Source organism: Danio rerio, chromosome 22 (genome assembly GCF_052040795.2).
Source record: "Danio rerio strain M-AB ecotype USA chromosome 22, GRCz13ab, whole genome shotgun sequence".
NCBI classification, from domain to species: domain Eukaryota; kingdom Metazoa; phylum Chordata; class Actinopteri; order Cypriniformes; family Danionidae; genus Danio; species Danio rerio.
Window position 1 is genome coordinate 34,447,018 of NC_141042.1, and position 27,717 is coordinate 34,474,734.

At 36.0% G+C, this 27,717-nt stretch overlaps 2 protein-coding genes and 2 long non-coding RNA genes across 4 annotated transcripts in view; 2 read left to right on the forward strand and 2 right to left on the reverse strand.

Moving 5' to 3' along the window:
• The window catches only part of LOC147838600 (uncharacterized), an 85,737-nt gene that overhangs the window by 55,685 nt on the left and 2,335 nt on the right, over window positions 1-27,717 (reverse strand). The window lies entirely within an intron of this gene.
• lsm3 (LSM3 homolog, U6 small nuclear RNA and mRNA degradation associated) lies at window positions 10,527-27,306 on the reverse strand. The gene is given in 4 exon segments (NM_001386830.1): window positions 10,527-10,812; window positions 17,834-17,929; window positions 26,919-27,029; window positions 27,223-27,306. Coding segments are annotated over 4 exon segments (309 nt in total). The 5' UTR covers window positions 27,244-27,306; the 3' UTR covers window positions 10,527-10,731.
• On the forward strand, window positions 12,742-15,345 carry LOC147838601 (uncharacterized). The gene is made up of 2 exons (XR_015522293.1): window positions 12,742-13,699; window positions 14,789-15,345. It is a non-coding gene; the product is annotated as an uncharacterized LOC147838601 (long non-coding RNA).
• LOC147838602 (E3 SUMO-protein ligase ZBED1-like) lies at window positions 21,815-25,790 on the forward strand. Its single transcript, XM_087304631.1, has 2 exons — window positions 21,815-23,299; window positions 24,229-25,790. The coding sequence occupies exons 1-2, from the start codon at window positions 22,334-22,336 to the stop codon at window positions 25,108-25,110; spliced, it is 1,848 nt and encodes a 615-aa protein (XP_087160757.1). The 5' UTR covers window positions 21,815-22,333; the 3' UTR covers window positions 25,111-25,790.

The window sequence follows — 27,717 nt, forward strand, 5'->3', positions numbered from 1 at the left end:
GACACAGATAGACTTTGATTAGCATTTTATAAATAATCAAGGACAAGGTACAGCTAAAATATCTTTATTAATGTTCTACTAAAAAGAAATAGTCACCTCTAACCTGAGGATGAGTACATTTTCATCAAATTTCCATTTTTGCGTGAACTGTCCCTTTAACTGAAATAGCCAGATAATAAATACAGTACACTCAATTTAACCATGCTCAAACAGAGCCGAGTAATATTGCTAACTGACACACCTGTGCAAATATGTCCCTCAGATCATTACAAGCATATTTATATTAGCATTGAGAAGAGAAATGTACTTTGCACCGACTCGCCAACACCTTTATTGTATCTTAAATAGTATCACATCTTACAGTCGGTGGGTCTATGTTTAGCACTGCTATTTCCAGCTCGGAGGATTGCTGGACACTGCAGCCAATCTAAGATTAGAGGCCGCAGGTGTTTTTCATGTCTTGTCCATCCCCACCGTAAACCATTTCCAAAAGCCCGAGACATGCTTTTCACATTAGTCGATAGGAAAAACTGATCCCAAAGGATGTAGATGGTATCTGGACTCAAACACTGCTGCAGATTATTGGTGAAAAACTGTTTAAATGGTATAACAACCAATTAGAGTGTGGGCATGATGGAATAAATGCACACAAAAGGAAGCTAATTGGTTTGTAACTAGAAATTTTTACTTTATTTTCTCCTTCTGTTAATTTTTCAATGGAAAAAGTTGTATATTAAAAAGTGCACACTAAAGGTTCACTGTACGATTTACAGTAACTTACTGGTTGCCAATCACACTGTATTTACAAGCTCACTGTAAACTACTGATTACAATTGTGCAGCATATACAGCACGATATTTAATAATTTACACTGCACTGTAAAAAGTGATTTCTAGACTTTACTTTGAGTAAACCCATTGTTTTTTTTAAAGTGATTAGTTGACTTTACTTAGGGCCTACTCACACTATGCCATCCGTACCGTGCCCAGGCCCCTTTCCCGGATCGTTTGAGAAGTGTGAGTGCGCTGAATCAGGCTCAAGCACGGTTTACTTGGCCGGCCCTGGACCGGTTGAAAGAGGTAGGCCTTAGCGCGGTTCACTTGGGCTTTGGCGCGGTACCCTTGCAGTGTGAGTGCAAAACACGCCAAAGCCCGAAACTGAAAGCGAGACGTGACTTTTAAGGGACTGTTTCATATGGATTTATTAATTAGTCTTACTGTTCAGTGAACGCAAACTGTCGTAGCTTATTAAATATGCAAACCCCTCACTGCACGACAGCTGCGCGGCTTCAGAAGACCTCCTCATTCCTGCAGCATGCTCATTCCAGAGCATTATGATTGTTTATGAGCGCCAAAAGTGGCGGATCTGTTCGGCGAAATATCTGACTGCGTGTCACTGCATCCCTATGGACTGTTTGGCGAAATATTTGACTGCATGTCACTGCATAACAAACGACTGAAACGATATAACTAGAGAAATCTCCTCTGTGCTGCTGAGTGAGAGCGCTTCTCACTGAACAGCGCAGCAGCGATGACGTAAGAGTGCCGAGGCCCAATCGTATGTGAGTGCGGGCCGTCGGGGTAGACAGGGGGGGGGACAAGGGTGCTTTGGCCTTACAATAAACTGAGTAAGCCTGTTGCCTTAAAGATATAAAGTAAATTATCTACACTCAAAAAATTGCATTTGCGCTTTGTTTAAAGTTATTTAAAGTAAGAGGAAACAACACAACATTGTAAAAAAAAAAAAAGCTGACTCAAGGCAACAAACTTCAGGACACTATTTTTTTGGCTCAACTTAAAATTTAAAGGCAACAAACTTGAGGACATTTTTGAGTTTACTCAACTTAAATCGAGTCAAGTGCAGGAATCGGGTTAAAGTTGAGTCAACTCAAAAATTTCCTTAAAATTTTATTCAATTCAATTCATGTTTATTTATATAGCACTTTTTACATTTGTAACGTTCGCTTGCAGAACGTATTTTGGATAGGTGTTTGCGTTCGTTTGTATGTGGGAGTGTCGTTTCATGCATGTGTTACAGGTAGGGATGTAACAGTATTGTAAATACCTTCATACCGCAATATTAATTTTTTTCGATATTACCGAAGTCGCATGACTCGGTAAAACTATAGGTCTTCTGAGAAAATTTGCTCAGGCGAATGAAGCGAACGGGAGGTAGCGAAAACTACAATTTCCATCAGCCCATGCTTGACCATCATCCCTTGCGGTCTGTTGTCGCTACAGATCCAGTAATGCGGAAATGGAGTGTGCTGCTAGAAGCGGGGATGAAAAGAGCTGGAAACTCTAAGGCCCCGTTTACACTAATGCGTTTTAGTTTGAAAACGCATAAGTTTTGCTACGGTTACGCCAACCGTCCACACTACGCCGGAGTTCTCGAGCGCCGAAAACGGAGCGTTTCGAAAACGCTGGAGAGGCCGTTTTCATTCTGAAATGCTGCTTTTCCGTCTCAGTGTGGATGATGGAAAACGGAGACATCTGAAAACGGAGGCGGGGCTGCAGACGTTCGCCTCTCTGATTAAGGCTTTTCCTGAATATTAAGTAGCCTAACACGCACAGTTCAGTCCTGCATTCTCTCCGTGTAAGTTCAGACTTCGCAAGTTTGATCAAGGCTGCAGTCTCTTCTTCTCAGTTTGATATGGAAAAGCAGACTATACCGATGACACGGGTAAATCTTCAAAGGGAACAGTGTACTTTATAACTTCATTCACATCACCCTTCGTTGTTTCACTTTCTCAACAATAAAATGTAAACATGATTTAAGGAACTGCCTATTTTCATTTTAATATTAGCAACTTAGACAGCAGACATGTTGAGGCGTCGTGCTGCATAAGATGAGCGTCATCTTCACTGTGTGGATATTTATAACAAAACGGAGCCGATAACAACTGCCTCCTTTCAATTTCAGTGAAAATACGAAACACAGCCTATCTTTTGCTGAGTATCAGTTTTAAGAATCGATAATGGCCATTATAAAAGTATAACATACTATAAGTTTATACATTATAGGAAATAAAGGCAAGTGATCAGTCAATATACAGAATGTACGTGGTTACATTAATCATTAACTTATCTTTGCGCTCAGCCAAAACACGTTACCTGAGAACAAGTAATAGATTCCAATGCCCAAAGTCAGGGAATATGTCGTTAGATAAAGACAACAAGATAAATTAAATATCCCGTTTAATAAATATAGTGAGATTAGATCCAGCGGGAGATGCTTGATGAGAAGTCCGACTAGCAGAGCTCTCATCTGGGTAGATGGGCTGAGTGTGATTAAATGTTGAATGTGATGAGTTTTCAACAATACTAAATTGAAACTTTATTTTTTTACATGGTTTAATAATTTTTTGTTATTAAAATTGAAGTTCCTGTTTCAAAGCTTACAGATAGATGGCTAATTTGTATGTCATTGACACTTTTGGCACTTTTTTGGAGTATTTTTATAAGTTTTGTTTTTTTCCTGTAAATGATTCAATAAATACCGTACCGTGACATTCATACCGAGGTATTACCGTACCGTGAAATTCTGATACCGTTACATCCCTAGTTACAGGTATGAACGGCATTGGAGGATCCGCATTTCGTGCTGATGACGTTGGCCGCTGACGCTGGGTTTGCGCCACCAATCGCTGGTTGGCGTAGCGTTTAAAAGCCGAGCCCAAACTGCAATGGCCATCTCTCTCTCTATGTCTCTTTCCTTCTCGCCACTTCTCGCTCTTATTCTTTCTGTGGGTCTCTGTGAGGACAGTCTCTCTTGCGAGGGCTAGTCTGAGAGAATGTGCTTTGCTTGTTTAATGCTCTTGTCTAAAGTTTGCGATTTAATAATGCAATATATTTGCTTGTGAACTTGTCCAGTAACTGACATGTTTGAGTGATACCTCAGAGAGGTGTAGGAGTAAGTCGCGCGATATACATGTACAACACTCAGATTGATATTTTGTATTAGTTCACTAGGTTCAGGAGAATGTGCTGTTTTCTGTATGTTTTGTTTTTAGTTAGAGCAGTTTAGTTAAGATGTTTGGTACATTGAAGATGTTTCTTTTCATGCTTTTCTTTTCATGTTTAGTTTAGTTTGGTGAAAACAGTTACTGAGTTTTGTTATATTTATTTCTTTGATTTAAGCACATTCAACTACTTCCTCTCCCCCCAGGTAATTCATTATTTAATCATTGTAAATATTTTTCTTTCACTGTATAATATATTTTCACTGGATGTATGGGCAATAAATAATTGCAGTGATATTTGGTTTTTAGTTTCTTTCTTTCTCCATCCGCTTGTCACACACATTAAACTATTGTATGTTATGTCATCTACTCCTAGTTTAATATTAACATCAAAAAGGACGTAACACAATCTATATTGTGTCAAAGCAGCATAACATAGTTCTAGTAAAGTCCAAATTTCAGAGTTGAAGTTCTGTTTAGTTCAGTTAAGAGTCGTTTAAATTTCACTGCTGAAAGACCAAACACTGAAGAGCAAATCCATCGATGCGCAGCTCTACAATCCCGATCTGAGCAAGCCAGTGGTGACTGTGGTGAAGAAAAAACTTCACCAATTGACGAAGCGAAGGGGAAAGACAGAAACCAGGCTCTGTTAGGCTTGACCATTATTGTTCTGGCCAAACCTCCTGTGTGGCTGGAGAAGTTGAACAGCAGGTGTGAGAAAGGCAACGGTGGGTGGTCAGGCTGGCCCACAGGATCAATGCAGGGATTCGTTTGTCATTGTAATCTCATGCACTCCATTCTCCATCTTTGACCACCACAGTATCATCTTAGGATACGGCCTGGTCCAGGATTATGGAGACCTTGGCCTTATTTCTCCACAAGTCTTGGATCGCATCAATGGCACTGCATAGTCTCTACAGGCCTCAGGATGAGTACCCCCAGGTGGAAATAGAAAACAAGGAAAATAATTAGCGTAGCTGCTATTCAGTGTATTTACACGAGATGCAAAAATGGAGTGTTATAATTGAAAATAGCAGTTAAATAAACAAACACAGAAACAGACATTTAAAGCATATGAGTATTTCTAACAAAATGCACAGTCCATTAAGACAGGAGGAGTGTGTTACAGGTGGTTGTCAAGCCAGCGAACCTACGTGTAGCACACTCATGCATCATACCATTATGCGATGCATTAAGTATATGGTTTACTAAAAAGATAGGTCTTTAGTCTAGTTTTAAATTGGGAGTGTGTGTCTGAGCCTAGGACATTATCAGAAGGCTATTTCAGGGTTTAGGAGCCATAAATGAGAAAGCTCTACCTCCTTTGCTCAACTTTGCTATAGGTACTACTAGAAGCCTTGAGGTTTAAGATCTTAAAGAGCGAGTTGAATTATAGCGAGACAGAAGATTGGTTAGATAAACAGGAGCTAGATTATATAAAGCAGGGATGTCAAACTCAATTCCTGGAGGGCCGCAGCCCTGCACAGTTTAGTTCCAACCCAGCTCCAACACACTTACCTGTAGGCTTCAAACAAGCCTAAAGGACTCAAGTAGTTTGATCAGGTGTGTTTAATCAGGGTTGGAACTAAACTGTGCAGGGTTACGGCCCTCCAGGAACGGAGTTTGACATACCTGATATAAAGTAAGAAGCAATATTTTAAAATTAATATAGAACTTAACAGGCAGCCAGTGTAAGGAGGATAAAATTGGGGTTATATTTAATCATATTCTTTTTTTCCTCTATTTCATAATGTTTACTTCTCATCTATACATTTATGCTATAGTTTGGGAGATATTGAGAACTTTTTCCATCCAAATATTGCTCTAAATTAAGTTGGTTGTGCATGTAGCTGTTAAAGAGGCACAATTCTGCCATCTGTTAACATACAAGGTTACAGTTTTAGAAACATTGGTTTTACCCACATATGTCTAGAAGAGATCTATAGAGATCCGTCTGTAAGCCAATCAACATTGTGCAGTGAGTTTAGCTCCACCCTTTAGTACCACACTTGCTTTACAAAAGGGTCCCAAAAATGTGTGACAAATCAATTACTATTTTGGTTCTTTTGATAGTGGAAATAGAAATATGTGTGCCATACTGAAAGCATACCGCTTAGCCTCAGTGGGAATGAGCCATTAGTTTACATTTTGTAGTTCTAAAAAAAAAAAAAATATATATATATATATATATATATATATATATATATATATATATATATATATATATATATATATATATATATATATATATATATTCAAGAGTTCACACTTAGCTGATGATTTATAAAAGCTTGTTTGGCATGCTGTCCCGGGAGAGAGCCCCGAGCTCAAGGGCTCCTCGAGCCCGGGGCTTCCTTCCGTTGGCAGAGCAAGAGGGGAGCCCGAACTCAGTGGATCTCAGAACTCCCCTGCTGCGGTAGCTAAGGGAACACAAGGGTTTAGACAAAGCTTGGTTGTTATGTATGTTGAATGTCTTTGGATGGTGGGAGGAAACCGGAGAACCCGGAGAAAACCCACGCGGACACGGGGAGAACATACAAACTCCTCACAGAAACACCCACCGGTCCTGTGGAACCAGGGCTGGCAGAGTTCTTGCTGTGGGGCTCACAGTGCTAACCACTGGGCCGCCGTGCCGCCCAATCAGAGGTAAAGGAGGAGAATAGGGGAGGAGGGGGGTTTCTTCCAAACAAAGATAAAGTGAACTGAAAACTGTGGCTATTTATAGTAGCTTAGGGCTCATATGATTGGAAGATAGCGATTTGCAAATGTGAGACCGGCCGTGATAAATCATAAGCACGTGATCCTCTCGAAATTAGTTTATGAATAAACTTCACTTAAATATACATTAAATATTTTTTATATAATCACTATTTTTCCCTTACAAAAATACAAAATTTGAAGTTTGTCTTGCCCGTTTTAACCTTTTCCTCACCAAAAACGTGCATTCTCAATTTATATAAAACAATTCAGACTTTTCCATCACAAAAACCTAAAATTTTAAGTTTATTTCTTGCAATTTTAGCTTTTTTCCCCTCACAGCTCCATCTTTTTTTGTAATAACATTTTTTTTTATCCTATGGTAAAAACGAGCATTAATTAGATTATCTTCAAATTCTGCTTGACTAAAATTGTTTTCTTATTTCTTAATCATCTGAAAGGGATTCTGTTCCTCAATGACATAGTAATTTTATTTTCTTCTGTATTCCCAGAGAATTAGAGCATTTATTCAAAGATTATTTCTTACAATTAAAATTACAGTTAATGTCAGTTAATTTTGATATTGCACCATATCATACAATCATATAGTTACTATATTAACAACAATACACACGGGGTGAGGCAGTGGCGCAGTAGGTAGTGCTGTTGCCTTACAGCAAGAAGGTTGCTGGTTCGAACCTCAGCTCAGTTGGCGTTTCTGTGTGGAGTTTGCATGTTCTCCCTGCCTTCGCGTGGGTTTCCTCCGGGTGCTCTGGTTTCCCCCACAGTCCAAAGACATGCTGGACAGGTGAATTGGGTAGGCTAAATTGTCCGTAGTGTGTGAATGTTTCCCAGAGATGGGTTGCAGCTGGAAGGGCATCCGCTGCGTAAAAACTTGCTGGATAAGTTGGCGGTTCATTCTGCTGTGGCGACCCCTGATTAGCAAAGGGACTAAGCCGACAAGAAAATGAATGAATGAATACACACAGGGTTTGCATTTTGACATGGGATGCATTTTGTCATCTCTCAGCCTTCACCTGGAGGCCATTCCTGTTAAATTGTTTCAGGTTCATCTGAATGAGCGCTGCTAGATCACATGGAGCCGCTCGAGTGTTTCTGTTATATAATCAGGGCAACCCAGCAATATGACACAACACACTAATAAAGAGACTGAAAACATTCATTCAGTTCAGTTACTGCAATAAAAATGTACAAATATATGCTTAAAGCACAAACATATGCCTTAAATTCCATTCTAAAAACATATTATTCTAAAGTGTCTAATGTTTCCAGTGCATTTGCCAGCACAGTAAATTTAAGACACATTTGGTAGAAGTTAAAACAAATATTTAAACCATCTAGAAGTCATGGTGGTTATATTTTCATCCAAATATTTCGCAGTGAGAATGAACAAATGAAACCTTGTGTGTGTTTTTCCATGCAGTATGAAACAACAAACACACTGTGTATTATTGATAATACTTTACATTTAAATTTTGATTTGATCAAGAGTTTCATCTTCTTCATCTGTCTCTCATTTATTTGGCACATGAAGCTACAATAACACTATTTTGACTCCCAGCCATTTGTGTTGCATGTGTCAGCTGTTCAGAGCTGCGTTCCCTCTGGTTCAGTCCCAAAAACTGGCTATATTTGGTAACTTATTGCCCACCTCCAGAAAGCTATTTTAGGCTGTGGGAAAAGTTCATCTTCATTGAGAACTCATGGGAAAGTGTTATTTTGGTGTCCATCTGTCTATTTACGGTTATATTTATACATGACTGGGGAGCAGAACAAATATTTTTGACCAAAATGACCGTTTGACGTGTAAGTGAAATGGGAATTTGTTGTCAGTTGTTGAGCAAGTTAAGAGTAATAAGATTATTACACAAGACAGTATATTTCCATAATAACAGCCTTCGGTTTCCACAGGGAAAAAAAAAAACATGCAGCGCCTCCTTGTGGAACAAAAGACTGTGTGGTTTAACGTAACATTAGCTCCATCTGTTGATCATTCTTACAGTACAGTGAAAAAAAAAAAGATTTCTGCATAATCGTTGCAAACAATTTATAAGAGCTGAATTAAAAAACTTAAAAAAAAACTTTAGTAATGTTCAACGTATTAGTTTAAATTCAGCTCTAAGAAATTGTTTACGACCACTTACCTTTAAAAATTAGTAAATCCAATGAATTATCTTTGCATTTTTTTTCCAGTCACATAGTACAATAATTAGGAAACCTCTTGTATTTTGCTTCCCCAGTTTCCCCTTTCTCATGTTTCTTTTATTTCATTACCTTAGAACTTATAAGGTTCTATCTGACATTTTTATCAAAATTGAGTTATTGTTAATTCTTATTAAATGATAACTTATTTACAAAATGGTATGTTTTTTATAAGTTGTTTACATTTTAAGTCTTTAAAAAAAGAAAAAAAATTACACACATACTGTTTATTACGGAATACAAAAACTTTGAAGCTCAATTTCTCAAAATCATTCAGAACACAGATAGAACCTTATAATTCCAATGTGACAATTTGCTATATCAATTATTTAAATAGTTTTCTTATTTTGTTTCTTTTACTTTTATCTTATTTCTCATGTTGATTTCTCTGCTTTTGAATTATTATCTTCATTTTATTGAAGATACATTAACTGAAACTGTCGTCAACTCATCACTATTTATTTCACTTTTTACCTTCTTTCCTTAATCCATCCTTTCTCAAAACACATTTTAAGATGCACATTTCATTCCCATAGGAAATCCCACACCAACAGCTCCCAAAATTACATGCACATTAAATCTCAGTTTGTGCTTTTGTGTTTTCTCCTATTATTTGTCATTTTTTTCTTCATTATTTCCTTTCTTTCATTGCATGTCCCACATTGTCTTTGTTGAAAAGCAAATAAACTCTGTCTTATGAATTTAATAACCTAAATCTACAGAGTTACCAAATATATATAAAACACATACTATGTTTATATTTTCATTCAATAAGGATATAATTTTATTGATTAAATCAACTATAAAAAAATATATATATATATATATATATATATATATATATATATATATATATATATATATATATATATATATATATAATTATATATATATATATAAAATTTTAATTTAATTTAATTTTTTTAGAATAGCATGCTTGCAGGATAAATTATGTCAATGCATGCAATAATTAATGGCAACTCATTGATTTATTAGTTAGTGATGCAATTATACCCAAAGTGTGCATTTACTACAAATACAACAAACCGGAGTCGATTATTCTGCTTATACTACAGTTGTCTACATATTTTTAGACGTCTGTCGAGTTTTTGTCATTAAACTGCTCCTGTGTGCAGCACTAGTTTCTTACACACCTCATAAACCCTTCTTCTTCGATGCGAATTTTGACTGTTGTAGCTAGGAAATAACTGAAATCAATGAGTGTATGAAACTGTAATTCCCACAAAACCTGCCGGAACTACTACTAGCTGTGTTTACATGAAAATAACAGCACACCTTAGAAAGTTAAATCGGCCAATCAAAATCAAGCATTCAATCAATCAACAGTTTACAATTACCTTTTTTTCCAGAAGTATCGCAAACATAATTGTGGGTGTTGAGGCACGCAGAACAGTGCTTTACAAAACAACCAAGAAAAAAATAAAAACAGTGAACTCATAAATTGTAGGTTATTGTCCAATTTTAATGTTCACTGGAGTGATGATTTCTGCAAATCAAAATATCTCTATACCGATTACTGATGTGCTTATAGTATTAAGCAAAATTAGCAGATGTTTCGTATAAACATTTTCTGACTAACAAATCAAAATGATCACTATGAAAACTAAAAAAAAAAACACAGATTCAAAATTATGCAATTCAAGAATTTTAATGTCAACATATGGTGCAACTTTCTGCCAAAACAGGTTGTCCAAAAATTTTAAACGAAAGGTCTTGTAAAACAAAGATTCACTCTGAGTTTCCAAACGAAACAATCCACATAAATGTCCATGAAGAATTTAGAGTCCAAAGCATTATTGTGTTGTTTAGTTGTATGCAGGCAACTGAGGTTATCCAACTCGGAGCGGCGGCGCCACCAACACCACTCCATCCCCTCGAACAAACAGCATGGGAATATTTCGCTTCGTCGACTGCAAATGTCAACAAAATTACATTTTATTCACTTTCATATTTTAAGGACAACAATGCACTACTTTTTTATTATATATACACATTAACTATATTTCAATCCACCCATTTTAAAGTGCATTTAGGAAAATGCACAAACAAATGCTTGATGGAAATGCAACATGCATATACATTTAAAAAATCCAGAGAAAATGTATGTTCGCAACTAAATAGGATCTAAATAGGATAAACTTATTAGATAAAAAGAATGTGTATTAACTAAAATGATAGCATGTAAACCAAATACATTCCAGCATGCACAAAGAAGTCATGCGTTTTTTTTTTTTTTAACAGATCATGTGATAGAAAAAAAAATGGGTGTGACAGGATGGCATTTATAGACAAACCATTGCAGCCAGCACACTGTAAAACATCTAAAATGTTGTTTTGGTCTTTTTTAACCCCTTCAGACCCTGCGCCCATTACAATGGACATCACATGACATCCCATTTTTCTGAAATTTGGAACATAATTCAGGTCTGAAGGGGTTGAAATCCTTCAGCCAAAGTCTGTCATCAAAGTGGTTCAGTCTTATTTCCTGCGCTGTCTTGATTGCCTCCAAGCTTATAACAGTTTTGGATTTTTCATTTATTTTAGTTTCGACTTTTTGTTTTTAAATTCAGTTAGTTTTAATTAGTTTTAGAGGTAGATTTCTTAGTTTTTATTAGTTTCTATATTTTAAAAATGTCTTGGTTTTAGTTTAGCTTTTATTAGTTTTTAGTATTAGTTTCAGTTTTTTTTCTAAATAAGGATATTTGTTAGGTGCAAGATTCAAAATCAATAGAATATTGTTTAATAAAAACGCAGTCATACATTTTTTAAAACATGTATTCAGAGAACACATCATCTACCACTACCATCTACCCATCCTCAAACCAAACTCAAATACAACAGCCCACAAGATAGCAGTTTTAGATACAATATGTGTGCAAGGCTGCTTCTGAGGTTAGACACAGTAGTGATGGGCAGGGCCGGATTAATCAATGGGCATTATAGGCACAGGGGCCCGTCCGCACTTAGATTTTGCCTACTCTTCATCACAAGGAAGACAAGAGGGAATCATTAATAAGTGTGTGTATTATGGGGGACTTTGTGTTATCCAAATCATGTGCATTATAAGTTTGTAGATGTTATACATTAAAAATACCCTTAAATATAAATTTTAGTACTACTTCAGAGAACTTGAACAAGTACATTAATATCCATTAACTTCCACTATAGTTGTATTAGTATTTTATTTTTATATAAAGTGTGCTTTAAATGCTGTAAAAAATAAGTTAAATATGTAGAAAAAAATTGTAAAATTAAAATTTGTAGACTATAAATATATGTAATGTATATCATTTATTAAAAAAATGTGGGCAATACATTATAAATTAATTTTATTTAACAAATATTATATTAATCTTATTTTTTCAATTCAACTATGGGGTGCGGACGGGGCCAACAAGACATTGTGCCCAGGGGCCTCTGGATTATTAATCCGGGTCTGGTAATGGGAAATTCAGATTTTGAATGCGGATGTTAGGACTAACATTAGTAGTAGTAGTCAGCAATAGTAATTTCAGTCAGTCAAAACATCACCATGATCTGAAAAATGTCTAACCAGTAAAGTTTTGCAACCCAAGTGAATCATGATTCACTTATTTAAATTCTATTACGATTGTCTGTCATGAAATAAACTTACGTTTCACCAGATCCTATCATTTAAGCCTCGGTTTACCCAGGCTGCAGTTGTTCCAGTTCAGTTTAGCCACACAGCAGGCTGTACTGCTTGTGTTTGGTTCACTGAATCACGCTTGCGCAGTCTTATCGCTTCACCGATTCTCACTGTAACGTTACTGTTCTAATAACTGAATGAGAGTATACATTGAATTATTTAGAGTCAGAAGGGGGGGGGGGTATTAGGCTTGTTATAAAGTAGTTGGTGGATAAGTGCTTACTGGAGAAGCGAATTGTTTCAAATGATTCAGTTCGATTTGGTGAACTGGTTCAACCGGTTCACTTAGAACAGGGGGGTCAAACTCAAATCCTGGAGGGCCGAAGCCCTGCACAGTTTAGTTCCAACCCTGCTCCAACACACTTACCTGTAGATTTAAAACAAGCCTGAAGGACTCAATTAGTTTGATCAGGTGTGTTTAATTAGGGTTGGAACTAAACTGTGCAGAGCTGCATCCCTTTTGGAACGGAGTTTGACACCTGTGACTCAGAAGATCCGGTTAAAAAGATTTGTTCGCCATCGCGATACAGAAATAAAACCCATTATTGGGCACAAATATGTTAAAGTAATAGTTTTATGTCTCTTATGCTGTCACCGTGCTGCGGTCATGTCCACTCGTTGTTTTTGTCGCGGGAGCAACAGCGAGGATGACTAGAGAAGAACCGGCTCGATCTGGCCAGTGGCAGCAGGAGACTCTGAGGTGCGAAAGGGTCAAACACAAACACCTGCAGCACGGATCAATTTTACTTCTAAAAGGCCTACAGTAAGATTATGTTTTAAATACATTTACAAATACGAAAACGAAGGAGGTTTTTGCTGTAATTTTAGTTAGTTTCAGTTAGTTTTGTATGTAAACAATACAGTTTCAGTTAGTTCTAGTTTTTTAAAAAACTAAAAACTACTTTTATTTTTTATTTTAGTTAACAACAATTGTTTTACATTTTAGTTTTATCATTCGTTTTTGTTAACTATAATAACCTTGATTGCCTCACACTTCCAAAAGACATTTAATTCCTTACGTTTCATCTTCTGAGGTGCAGGTCATTTATTATGCAAGAAAAAAGGCCCACTGTGGCTTCTACTGCAGCAAATGACTTTTTTTTTATATAATTGGCACCAGTTTATCAGGGGTCCATTCTTCGTACCTCGCTTAAATGATCTAAGATGATTTGGCAGATCCTGGATCTTTTAATCTTGATAACTGATCTCTCACTAATTTGGTTCTTCAAACAAGTTCGCGAATCAGATTAGAATGTCTGGACGAACTGATCTGAGATCGCTGCGTGTGTTGTGAAGGACAGATCTATCGATCCTCGAAATCATGATCAGCAATGCAACGATTGGCTGACGGCACAGCAGCGTAATGACATCATCTGATTAATATTCAATTATCCATGTGAGCAAAATTACATCAAATTAGCAGTAAACCGGTTTGTTTAATATGACACGCAAGAACTTTACACATTTGTTGTGAGCTGCAGGCTTTACTCTTTCATTTGTCAAGACAAGAGTATTCATCACGTATTTCAATGCAAATCAATGTATTTAGTTCTACATTTAGAAAAGATTTTCTTTATTATATTAGCCGTTTTTTAATCGGTGTAAAGAATAACTGGTTGTTTACAAAAACATTTTCATATTGGTAAAGGCGTCTGCAACTTTTGTGAAGCATCAAATCACTGGCATATTAACTGTCAAAACATGTTTATGACTGCATAAATGTATTATTGCTTTAAAAAAAAGTCACATATTGTGCATTTCTATTATACACAATTTGTACTAAAGCGATCTAAAAAGTACATATCAATAAGTTTTCTCTTTGCACCAGGTGGCAGTCTTTGTACTTTCATTTCGAGGGTGCAGATTGCATACGTTTTATTAATATGTATAACTTTATTTATTTTTTATAAATGACTATAACTTTATATATATATAGTTTAAAAATATGTACCATTTTCCCAAGTGTATATAACTACTACTGTAAGAAAATATCAGAATTCTGTACATACTTTCTGTTTTATCTTTGCTTGAACTGAGCCGATCTAATCCTGTTTATATGAATTGAACCTGCTTCCGATCAGGTTTGACCTAGCAGAACTGTTGCCATGACAACAACTCTCGGATCAGCTTTGAAGAACGAAACGATCCTGGATCGTGTCAAATCGTCCACATCCAAATCCAGCTAACTGAGTAATCCACGTACGAAGAACGGACCCCAGGAAGTGACTATTTTGTTTTCTTTGACTCATTGGATGAAAACAGTGCTGCATTTACAAATGATTTTATATGATATACCTGGTTTTTTTGCACATACATTTCTTACACACCTTTGGGTAGAAACTAGGGGTGTAACGATTTATCTTTGTACGATTTATTGCGATGCAAAAATGTCACAATATGCATCGTGGCGTTATGACGATTCGATTACGATATAACGTCCGTTTTCTCTTATTAGTTGAGCTGTTTGCACATGAGCTACGTTCCACCTGCTGTCGCACGTGAGTTCAGATTGCAGCAGCAGTAATGTTAGCAGACCAAGATGAGTGGAGCTGAAATAGAGGATGGCTCATCCTCTCAAAATCAGACGTCTGGCAACATTTCGGTTGTACAGTCATTGCTTTAGACTCGTCCGCTTTTTGACACGCATACTGGGTCAAACATCCTAAGTTTTCAAGTCTTCACAGTGATTTACATACTTTGCACAGCGACATGGATACCTCCTAATGGTGTTGAAAGAGTCACATACTGTATTTATAAGGTACAATTCACCCTAAAATATCATTCTGTCTTCATATAATAATGTATTGGCAGCCGCAAAATCACACATGACGTGAGCTGACCGTGAGCTGTTACTACAGAGGGCAGATAGACGCGCGCATATGGCAAGCCGTTTTAGCATTTAAACCTTTGTTCTGACTATCCATAAATATATTTAGAGATATCTCTAATTATATTTTGACTAGTCATAATTATAATTCGACTTGTCAGAATGACAATTAGAGATATCTGCAATTACAATTGTACTAGTACGAAATCAGATTGGAGATATCTGCAAATATATTATGACTAGTCATATTCCTCCATTGACTTCCATTAAAAAATATTTGCAGATATCTCTAAATGAGTTTTGATTAGTCACAATTGTAATTAGAGATATCTCTAAATGAATTTAATTAAATATGAATTAAATACCTGGAAATGTGGTTTTTTTTTTTTTTTGCACACAAAAAACGCAAGTGACCAAGCAAAGCCTTAAGCTCTTACTGTTAAATTCAATTAAATAGAAAGCTTTTTTTTTTTTTGCACCTTTACTTAAATTGTTCCTTAATTTTGTCTTTGTCATTTCAATAATATTTTTAAGAAGTTTAATTGTTTAATTTATTTTCTTAAAGAAGGTTCAGTTTAACAAGTTGAAACAAAAGAAATACATAAAAAATAATTTACTTGGTAAAATTTGCATTTCAGTTGAATTTTCAATTTTTATTCCAAATATCGTGATACATATCGAATTGTGAACATTATATCGTGATACACATCGTATCGTGAGCTGAGTGTATTGTTACACCCCTAGTAGAAACATAGCTTATGCTGCCAAAAAACAACCGATCTAAAAAAAACATGCATTTAGGAACACATTTTATGTTAAATTAACATCCAAACGCATAAAAGTTTAGTTTTATTTGAAAATGGTGCCATGTAAACAACTGCTCACTTGCTGCAGTTACAATGTGCTTTAATTAGAAACAGATTCATGATTGATGTTGAATATGTAACCCTAAAAAATTGCTAAAGCATAGGGCTGATTTATTCACTTCTGCAGTTTACAAACAGTTGAAGGCAATTTTTTTTCCAAGTTATGGCAAATAATGTTTTACTTTGAGAAATATGTTGTATAATACTTTTTTTTTTTTTTCTTCCAACTCTATATTGATAATAACTGTTGAGCTTGGATAACTAATTGAGTTATGACACTGAGTATTCAAATGAACTCCAGATGCACATGAAGTCACTTTGATTAAGTTTTGCCGAAACGTGTAGGTGCATTGCACAATAGTGCTGCTTTTAAAATTAATAGCCATACTAATAAAGTCTTTCTAATATTTTCATTTACTTTGAGTGTTTTGGACTTACGATTTTATTGTTTATCTTTTTGAATCTATTAATCTAAGACCACCAACATATTAATTACCCCTGAAATTTTTTGTTTAATTTTGGATTTCCCAAGTTATGTTTAAGAGAGCAAGGACATTTTACCAATATTTCCCATAATATATTAATTCTAGTAATGGGTCGTTCATGAACGATTCGTTCATTTTGAACGAATCTTCAATATGACTCGGGAACTACGAGTTCTCTCAGGGAGTGATTCGTTCATCCGCGCGTGCGCACATTTGTGCAGCTATCGTTAATTTCAAGTCTTCATCACATTGGCAGAAGCCAATCATACGAGTTTAGAGCCGGAAAAAGAATTGATCCATTCACCTCTCAAGTCCTCTATCGGGTCTGAGTCACTCGTTCATCACGAGCCAATCATACGCGTTTAGAGCCGGAAAAAGAATTGATCCGTTCATCTCTCGAGTCCTCGGGTTTGAGTCATTCTGTCACGTGATAAATGAACGATCATGGCTCCTAGCGGCTTAGACTGTGCATTGATTAAGATTGTATGTGACTGTCAGTGTAACGTGAATGAACCCCTGACATTTGAAGACATGACGAGGTGAGCTGAGCAAAGAGACAAAATGCCTCCATAGACAAAAGAGCAGGTAAACATTGAATTATTATTTTCTCCTTCTTATATATATTTATGATTTATTTGTCGTGCAGTCAACCTTTTGGGCTAGTTGTAGATGTGTTTGGAAGCAATTCGTAACATTTTATTAATATTTTGGCAAATTGAACCAAATGAACGGAATGACTCGAAAAAAAGATTCATTCATTTTGATGAATGAGACTCAAAGATCCGAGTCAGTAAAATGATCCGAACTTCCCATCACTAATTTATTCAAGAGAAAGTCCTATTTATTTTAGTTTGGCTTTAAAAAAAAAGCATTTATTTTTTATTTAATAAAATATATAAAGAAATATTTTTTGAAAATAATTAAAATTTCACAGGGGGGCTACAAATGCAGCCTTCAACTCTATTTGCTTAGTTATAAATAATCCATTTCTAATATGCATGCATAATTCTCAAGTGTGAAAAAGTGAGGTTACAGTTAAGGGGTTAAACTAAGAGAAGTCAACTACAGACAGAAACTTCGAGTTACCTTATAAATCTCCTCATACGTCTCCTCGTCGATTTCCACAGTCGTCACCGTCTCTTCAACATCTCCGAGGATCATGTTTAAGTGCTGGTCATAGGCCTAATGAAATAAATCACACTAATGTTTGATCACACATAATGATCCTCAATTATTTAGAGCCTCTTTTTGCATAACCAAAAACGCACCATTTTTGTTTAAAATATTATATTAATATTTACAAAAACACAATATCAGTGTTTTAACTATCGACGATGAGGTAAGAAAATGTCATTGATTTTTAATGGCATCAGTTGCCATGATGAGCAATTCTGTGTAAATGTCAACCTTGCCAAAATAGCAAAACTCTTTCCAAGTTGTTTGTGTAGGCTTGTACTTTACAGTTCAGTATAAATTATCAAAAAATGTCTCCAACGTTTTCAAACAATAGGATTTCATTTACCAAAGTCACACGAGTATCTCATATTGACATCTGTCACATGCTTAAAGCTTTTTCTACATAAATGCAAATATGGTAAATAAAAGAAAAGAAATATTCAAAGAAATGAATATTAAAAAAATATAAAGTATTATATTTATATATATATTAGGCTTGGGCGATATTACGGTATTATGGTATACCGCGGGATCTAAAAATAGCAACGGTGTCAGTTTCAATACCGTTATACCGTCATAAAGTATTAAATATCCTTTATTTAATGCCTAAAAAACGTGTGTGTGGTTGTCATCACGGGACAGTGTGGAGGAGAGAGATAGAGGAAGAGGGAGGGGGAGAGGGTGAGAGGGAGAGGGAGAGAGGGACAGGGAGACGTGACGTGACGAGTCGCGCTTCAAAGTGTCCTGCAGTTTGGCAGTTTCGACTGAACAGAAGGGAGACGTGGTTAATATAAACGAGAGGTCTGCATTAGAGCTGAAGATCTTTGCCCGAACCCGGCGAGACCCGAAAAAATCCAAATCCCTGCATTAAAATCCATCCCTGCAAAGGTGAAGCAAATTATGAGAAGTAGTAAAAAAAGAGAATTTTGACGGCGGTCAAGCCAGTCAGAAAGAGCGGTTATTCCAGCCGCAGGTATTTAGCGGTCGCTCATACACTGCGTATTACGGTAGAGCCCTAAACCGCAAGCTGACAGGTAAAATGTCGAGGCCACTCGCTACCCTGAAACTACGGTCATGGAAAATTCAATGCATGTTCCTGACTGGTATAAGATGAATAAACAATCCTACCTAAAACTTGCAAAATCAGCCAGATCAGAACTCTGCATCTCGGCCTGTAGCAGTAGCAGTGAAACGGTGTTCAGCGCTGCTGGACGCACATGAGCGCAAGACTGCGCTAAAGCCAGTGGATTTAATAATGTTCCTCCACAAACACACGTAGCCTAATCTTGGTGAGTAAAGGGTTTTAAATTATAAATAAATATTAATTAAACCATATAATCATAATGTAGACAGAGTATACAGACTAATGGTGGCATTATTCTTTTAATATTCAGCTTCAATTTAGTTACTGCCAAAATACCCGTCATCATTTAGAGTTTATTTGATTTGTTAAGCAAGATTTCTTTTCATTGGTGTGTTGGCCAATTTAAAGGCTAAGTGCATGTAGACCTATAGAGTGCTGAGATGTTACGATGTTACAGAGGACTTATTTTATTTCTTTGTTCCAACTTTCAAGTGGGATATAGTCAGGCCCGGATTAAGACCTCAGGGGCCCCTGGGCACATTGTCTTGTAAGGCCCCCTACCTGGCCGCACCCCTATAGTTGAATTTAAAAAATAAGAATTTAATAATTTTTAAATAAAATGAATCTATAATTTTTTGGCCACATATTAAATAAATGATAAATAGTACATGTGTATTTATAGTTTACAAAGATTTAACTTATTTTTCAAAGCATTGAATAAAAATACTAATAAAACTATATATATATATATATATATATATATATATATATATATATATATATATATATATATATATATATATATGTGTGTGTGTATTTATGTATATTTTCTGTCTGTCTCTCACACGATGAATCCAGTCCGTGCTGCGCTGCCGTTAGCCTCCTCCGCCTGGTTAATGCTAGCCACTCATCATTTAAAGTTACCATAACGTCTTCTTCTGTACCCTCATTCTCCTGATCATGGGTCAGTTTAAAGATAGTGTGTATGGAAAATGCCTCAATAAAGATGCCTCCTCTCCTCTTTCTCTCGCGTTTGCTAAATCCACTTGTCCACTCATTTTTAATCTATGACAGATATAACGTTACAAATACAGTCTGCTCAGTTTAGTGCCGGTTATTACAAAACTGACGTTTCCGCGCTTGACCAATGACAGCCTTCTGTTTAGTTAAAGAAAGAAAGGCAATTTAAATATAATAATAATATTAATATGTGATCGCGATTTTTTACCTCAGAGGAAATACAGTTGTCTGAGCAATATAGTTTTTGCAGAGAGGGAGGCACCTATAAGGCTAAACATAAATGTTAAATACCCACGAGACACTTGTGACTTTATATCACATTTGCATTATTTAAAAAAATGTTTCCTTCCTGTTAAAAATAAATATATTTCCAATCTGATATGTAACGGGGAGAAAAAAAAAGTAGCACGAGTTCAGCTGATGGTGGATTCGAACCGAGTTGATGTTCAATAGCGTCAAAACATGAAGTTGCACGCCTTACAAGGTGCGCCACTGAGGCTGTATTACTAAATAGCTCTTTACTCATCTTGTCTCTATCAATCAGGCATCGATGGGCGTAAACCCTGAATATCTTATTCCAACTAGATTCCAACTAGATGCGCTGTTTGTAATTAGCCTAAAAAGACACTCCGAAATTGTCTTTTTTTCTCCCCGCTCGCAGGGGCCCCTAGTGCGCACAGGCCCCTGGGCCTGTGCCCATAAGGCCCATTGGTTAATCCGGCCCTGGATATAGTCTACGTTTGTTACGAATAAATGCTGTTAAAACATATAAATGACTCATTCTTGAAAAAATGCATTAGAGCTGTAAGGGCTCGGGCTTTATAAAGCTGTCAATCAAAATGTACGTGTCGGACTCGGGACCTATCGGGTATAATTTTTATGGCCCGATTACAGCTCTCTGCATTCCCGCGGGAGCCGGCCAGATTTCTTACGGTGTGGGAGTAAATTTCTGAATAAATCGCGGGAGAGATGTGTGTGTGTGTGTGTGTTTGTGTAAGACAGAGAAAGTCTCTCTGTCTGTCTCTCTGTCTCTCTCTCTCTCTCTCTCTCTCTCTCTCTCTGCCTAAGGTCGCATAGAAGGTATTCAGTTTCTGAATGGTTTAGGCTTAAGCCAACAGTTTGGTGACGCTGTCTGAGCCTTACGTCATAATTTTTTTTATTACGCCGGTAATACCGGATACCGGGGTAAAATATGGAGGCGGTTTGACGGTCTCAAAATTTGGACACCGCCCAAGCCTAATATATATATATATATATATATATATATATATATATATATATATATATATATATATATATATATATATATATATATATTTATTATATTATATTTACATAAAGTATATTTATATCAACATTTATCCTTTTTGGTTATGCTGTTTAATTCACACAAAGGAAGTTGTATTCAGTACATTTTTGGTCATCCATAAGTTTATTTACCTCTGTAAAATACAAAACATTTACATTTTTCTGATCCCTTATCTCTGTGATTTGTTTTTAAAATCAAACAGATTTTTCAATATACTGTTCACATATACATACGTACTGTTAAAATAACACGTTAGAACTGCTGTAGACTATTAGTTTAGATTTGTATTTTAGATCTAAATACAATTACAATATAAATATTATTTTAATCCTCTGTATGTTTCCTTTCTTTTACTAAATACTTTACATACTACACTAATGCGTGTAGTCAATTATGATGATAAAACATTTGATCATTACATTTTAATAGATTTTATCAATTCACTTTTACATGTTTTTATCCTTTATTTTCTCCAAAAAAAATCCACAGACCAAATTCATGTGACTTTAATAACAGAACATAATACATTTAGAGACATAATTGAACTTGAGTCTGTATAAAATGTAGTATTTTCCCTCAAGGGCAGAATAACCAGAGTATATAATATGTATAATGTGGTAGTTTCTCTCATGTGCAGTATAAATAGAGTATATATTAACTACAACGTAGTATTTTCCCTCACATGCAGTATAACTAGAGTATATAATATTTATATAAGTATTTCCCTCATGTGCAGTTGTAGTTTATATTAGGGTTGCGCGATAATGCCCATTGTCATATCGTCAGCCTGTAAGATCGCCGATACACGATAGTATCGGGGGGAGGGGCAATTTTTTGATTATTTATTTGTTTGCTTATTTATAAGATCATTTATTTACTTATTAGTCTACTTTTTCCTTTTTAATTTACACTTTTATTTTAATATTAACGTAATTATTAATTATCACGCGAAATGACACATGGGAAATGAGGACCGTCTATCATTCTGACAAGGAAGATGGAGTTGGTGGGAAAGAAAAATGCCACATCGCCTATTTGGCAATATTTCGGGTTTACACCAGATGAAAAAGGTGAACCCGCCGATGTCACGCAGGCAGTTTGCAGACTTTGCTCGAAGGTTGTGCCGGTAAAAGGATCACAAACCACAAACATGTACGTACATTTGCGTGGCCGCCACCCTGCTGAGGCTGCTAAACTAGCGCCAAGAGAAGGCACGATTAGCAAAGATCGAAGTCAGCCATCAATCATCGGAGCTTTTTCAAAAAGCACAAAGTATAAAAGAAACAGTGAAAGGTGGGCTCAGTGCACTGCAGCTGTATCGAAGTACATTGCGAAGGAAATGGTCTCCTATCATACAGTCGAGAAAGCAAGCTTTAAAGACCTGCTCCAAACCTTTGATAAACAGTACGAGCTGCCTGGGCGCAAGTACTTCACCGAAACAGCTATCCCAAACTTGTACAATGAAACTAGGGACATCATTGCTAAAGATCTGAAAGCTGCTAACTTTGTTGCTTTGACCACAGACATGTGGTCAAGCATAAACATGACCCCCTATATGTCTGTGACAGTCCATTATATTTCGGAAGATTGGAAGCTCGAAGCAAAATGCCTGGAAACAACATTTTATCCGGAGAATCACACTGCAGAGGTACTGGCTGAGGCGCTGTCAGATGCCATGCAAGATTGGGACATAGAACCGAGTAAAATTTCATGCATTACAACTGACAACGGGGCCAATATTGTTGCGGCCATACGAAGGCTCGGATGGCCATGGCTGAACTGTTTTGGCCATAACTTGAATGTGGCAGTGAATTATTCTCTACAAAAGGAGAAAACAAAAACTGATCGCGCTCTTGGAATCTGTCGCAATATTAACGGGGCATTTTCTCACAGCTGGAAGAGGCGACAAGAGCTCCGCAAGGCGCAGGAACAGCTAAATTTACCTCAACGTATGCTGATAACGGTACAGAAATTATTATATTTTATTTGCTTAATATTTATCTTGTGGCACAACCATCTTAGTGAAAAATAAGAAAAAAAATATTTTTTGTCAGACTAGAAATAATACTTGTAAATCAAATATAATATTATTTAATTAGGCTATACACTGTAAAAAGATTTCTGTTGATCTAGGCTAACTAAAAAAAATTAAGGTAATGTTCACATCTATATTTTATCATTTTAGTCAATGAAAAATAAGTAACTTGACCTAAACAATATTTTATAAATCTAAGAAAACTATTTTATATAACTTGGCAGTTGGCACAATGTAGGCCTATACATTTTTCTTGTTGAATGAAGTAAAAATGTTTAAATTGTGTTTTTGATAAAAACAAAAAGAAATAGCCTAGATGTAATCAAAACAAAAAATTCTAATTAAGAAATAGCCTATGTATTAGATTTTTTTCAATTAAAAATTGGATTTTTTTTGTAAATAATTATTATTTGTAAATTTGTAAATAATTATTATTTGACCAAATCATACAAAAAGACATAAATAATTTTGATTACATCGATATTTATTAAAAACTTAAACTTTATTTCCACACATCCACACAAGTGACCAGTGCGTCGTCTGCGATTCGACCGTGGACCGTTTACTGGCTGGTGGTGATGAGTGTGTATAATGTGCATGCGCGTACAAAATATCCAACCTAAAAATTGTATATTCGTCAAAACAAAAAATGTATTAATTGAGTTTTTAATAAAAAATATTTAGATTGAGCAACTTTTTAAACTAAAAATATATTACTTGAAAAATAAAACAAATAATTACAAATTTAATTGAAGACAAATTATTAATTGGGTGAGGGACTGCTTGAAAAACTTTTTACAGTGTAATAAGTGATCACATTAACAATCGACGCATAATTGTCATTTAATATATTTTAGGATTGTAAAACTCGTTGGGGATCAACATATGCCATGGTAGTAAGAGTTCTGGAACAGCTTCCTGCCATCAAAAGGGTTTTTGCTGATGACAAGAGCCGTCGTGGAACACTCCCAAACGTGACCTGGCAGGACATTGCTGTACTGGAGGCTGTCAGGGATGGGTTGAAGCCTGTCGCAGAATTTACTGATATTTTATCAGCTGAAAATTACGTGACAGTCTCATCTCTGCTGCCCATGCTGCAGCTAACAAAGAATATCCTGAAGGAGGAGGAGACTGATGTGGAGATGACGGCAGGAATTAAACGGCGGATTTTGGAGAAACTCGACTCGAAATATGACGACAGTACCCTCCAACTAATGCGCAAATCTACCCTCCTTGACCCACGCTATAAGGGCGACCACATCGATGCCGCACAACTTGATGTGATCAAATCACAGCTTGAGGTTGAGATGGTGGAATATTGGAATATGCCACCTGTACCCATCAGAGTGGAGGAGGAAGAGGAAGAAGATGCGGCAGGTACGTCATCAAGTGAGAATCAGCCGGCTAAGAGGATCAAAACACTGGGTCGTCTTCTTGGGAGAGCAAAGCCGTCTGTGTCCACATCCACACCTGTAGACCAGCGCGCAAAATCTGAAATCACGTCTTACTTACAAGAGGAAGTAATTGATGGTGATGACAAGCCACTGGACTGGTGGAAAGAAAATAGACGCCGTTTTCCTTTAATGGCAAACCTGGCAAAAAAATACCTGTGTGTTACCGCAACTAGCACCCCTTCAGAGCGCGTGTTTAGCGCAGCCGGTAACATAATCACTCCACTTCGCAGCCTACTCAAACCAGAAAAAGTTAACCAACTTGTTTTTTTGGCAAAAAATCTGTAGACGGAAGCATTACTCTTGCATCGTAAACAGTCATATTGTTTTAAATCTGCAAGCAATGTAACTATTGCATTATTTTAGTTCTTGGTTATTTAATTTTTTTTTTTGCATTTTGTTTATTGAAACGTGTTTGGCTATTAGCAACAAGATAAACATTATTTTATGTTAAATATGTTAAACAAGTTAGAGTTTGAAATAAACTTTTTCATTTTCATAGCCGACTGATTATTGTGCATTTATTTTGAATACGCATCATACATTTGCGGCTTGCATGCATATGACGATTTTTAAAAGAGAATCACTCCTCTTTGAAAAACATATTAAGCGACTTTAAAACTAAATTTCCTTCTTTCACAAATTATGTCAAGCCTGCTTGTTATAAAGAGACATTGTACAGTTATTTTAACCATGTTAAAAAAAACGGCAAAAGTGCATTATTTTCGTTTTGTTTTAGTATTTTTGTTATTGCCTACAACAAAAATAGCATAACTATACAATAACAAAAATTATATATTATTACATAATTTTGTATATTAGCCTAACACTGATAAATTTATGAATGATTTTTAAAATATATTCCTCTGGTGTCAGGTGGGTGAAGGTTACGCGACGATGACAGTGTGAAATATGCAAGGGCCAATGAATTGTACTTTGATAATATTAACTGCCTAATAATAATTTTGAAAAAAAAACAACAACTAGAAAATAAGCCGTATTATCGTCATTTTTATTAGCTATCGTCCATATGGCTGACTATCGTCGATAGACGATAGTATCGTCTATCGGCACAACCCTAGTTTATATAGTATATATATATTAAAAAATTGTATTCCCAGAGATGGGTTGCGGCTGGAAGGGCATCCGCTGTCTAAAAACTTGCTGGATAAGTTGGCGGTTCATTCCGCTGTGGCGACCCCGGATTAATTAAGGGACTAAGCCGACAAGAAAATGAATGAATGAACATAAAATAGTATTTTCTCTCACATACAGTCTAACTAGAGTATATAATATGCCTAATGTTTGCCTCAGGTGCAGGATAACTTGAGTATAATCTGTTTAATTTAGTTTTTTCTCTCAAGCGCAGTCTAACTAGAGCAGGGGTGGCCAATCCTGTTCCTGGAGATCTACCTTTGCTTTGTTTGAAACAATATTTTTTGTCATTATTGATGCAAACTTATACGAGCGATTATATCATTAAATGTGGAGGGGGGTCTAACAATATTTTCCAGGGAAAAAGGGGGTCTCAGGCAAAAAAAAAAGGTTGGGAACTACTGAACTAGAGTATATACTAAAGTAGTATTTCTCCCGCACATGCAGTCTAACTATAATATTTATTGTTTAATTTAGAATTTTCCCTCACGTGAAGGCTAACAATATATCTATAAAAGTACTTTACCTCAAGTGCAGTTTAATAATGTTTAATGCAGCATTTTCCCTCACATGCAGATTAACTAGAGTCTATAATATGTTTAATGTAGTATTTTCCCTCACGTGCAGTATAGCTATATAATGTTTAATGTAGTATGTTCCCTCACGTGCAGTATAATTAGTGTATATATACACAATGTAACTTAGTATTTTCTTGCACGTGCAATGTAACTAACTTAATGTAACATTATATAATGGTTAATGTAGTATTTTGCATCAGGTTTAGTATAACGTTATATAATATGCTTAAGGTTGTATTTTTCCAATAACGTACAGTAGAAACGTGTATTTAATGTAGTATTTTCCCCTCGTATGCAGTATATTATGTGGCATTTCCCTCACGTGCAGTATAACTAGAGTATGTAATGTAGTATTCCCCTCACATGCAGTCTGCCACGCAGTTCTCTGTCATTCCTCATCTTAACATAGATCCTCTCATCCAGACTGAGCCGAATCAGATCCAGAGGCTCTTCTACAGTGTTGGTGGTCTGTTGCTGTAAAGTAAATTTCAGTGATGTATTTTATTTGAATGAAAATGTCCATGCAAACAATCGTCGTAGTTACAAGCTGCTTTAGCATAGGCTACCCGTGTGTTCAACTAGTTAAAAATAAACACAATTAATACGATTAACCTCCGCGATAATCAAACAGCTAACGAAATATTTATACAAAGCAAAAATTGCAAACCTGCTCAGCGTCGTCCGCCATCTTTCAAATCTACCCAGAATGCATTTTCCGTTTCTCTCGCGAACAAATCATTAGACGGAAAATGCATCTGCTTCCTGTTAGACATAGATATATACATTAGATGTCGCCTACCCTGTTGTTGTCTATTGGAAGGAATGCGTCAATAGATCTGCCATTTTAGTACAGGGAACCGCTCCTTTGAAATGAATGCAAGCTGTGACCATCCAAAGCCAAAGATATACTCATAGGCTATAACGTTATATATGATCGGGAGTTTTCCCGGATGTCACTGTGCAATTATTTATTTATTTTTTTAAATTACGAAAATTATAATTTTTCATCCCTTTTCTACATTGATGGATCAGTGATCGCACAGACATTCCTGAAAAAAAGCTTGTGTTTGTGAGTATGGTACTATTCCCCCTCCCTGTTAGATTTGAAACACACCTCCTCCTGCTTCCTTTAAATTCCGCATTTCCATATCTGGGAAAGCCC

Excerpts from the sequence above, each read along its gene's own strand:
- LOC147838602 (XM_087304631.1), top strand. The coding sequence starts at position 22,334 with ATGGAGTTGGTGGGAAAGAAAAATGCCACATCGCCTATTTGGCAATAT. Across the intron at positions 23,300-24,228 it reads CTCAACGTATGCTGATAACG|GATTGTAAAACTCGTTGGGG; the intron begins GTACAGAAATTA and ends AATATATTTTAG.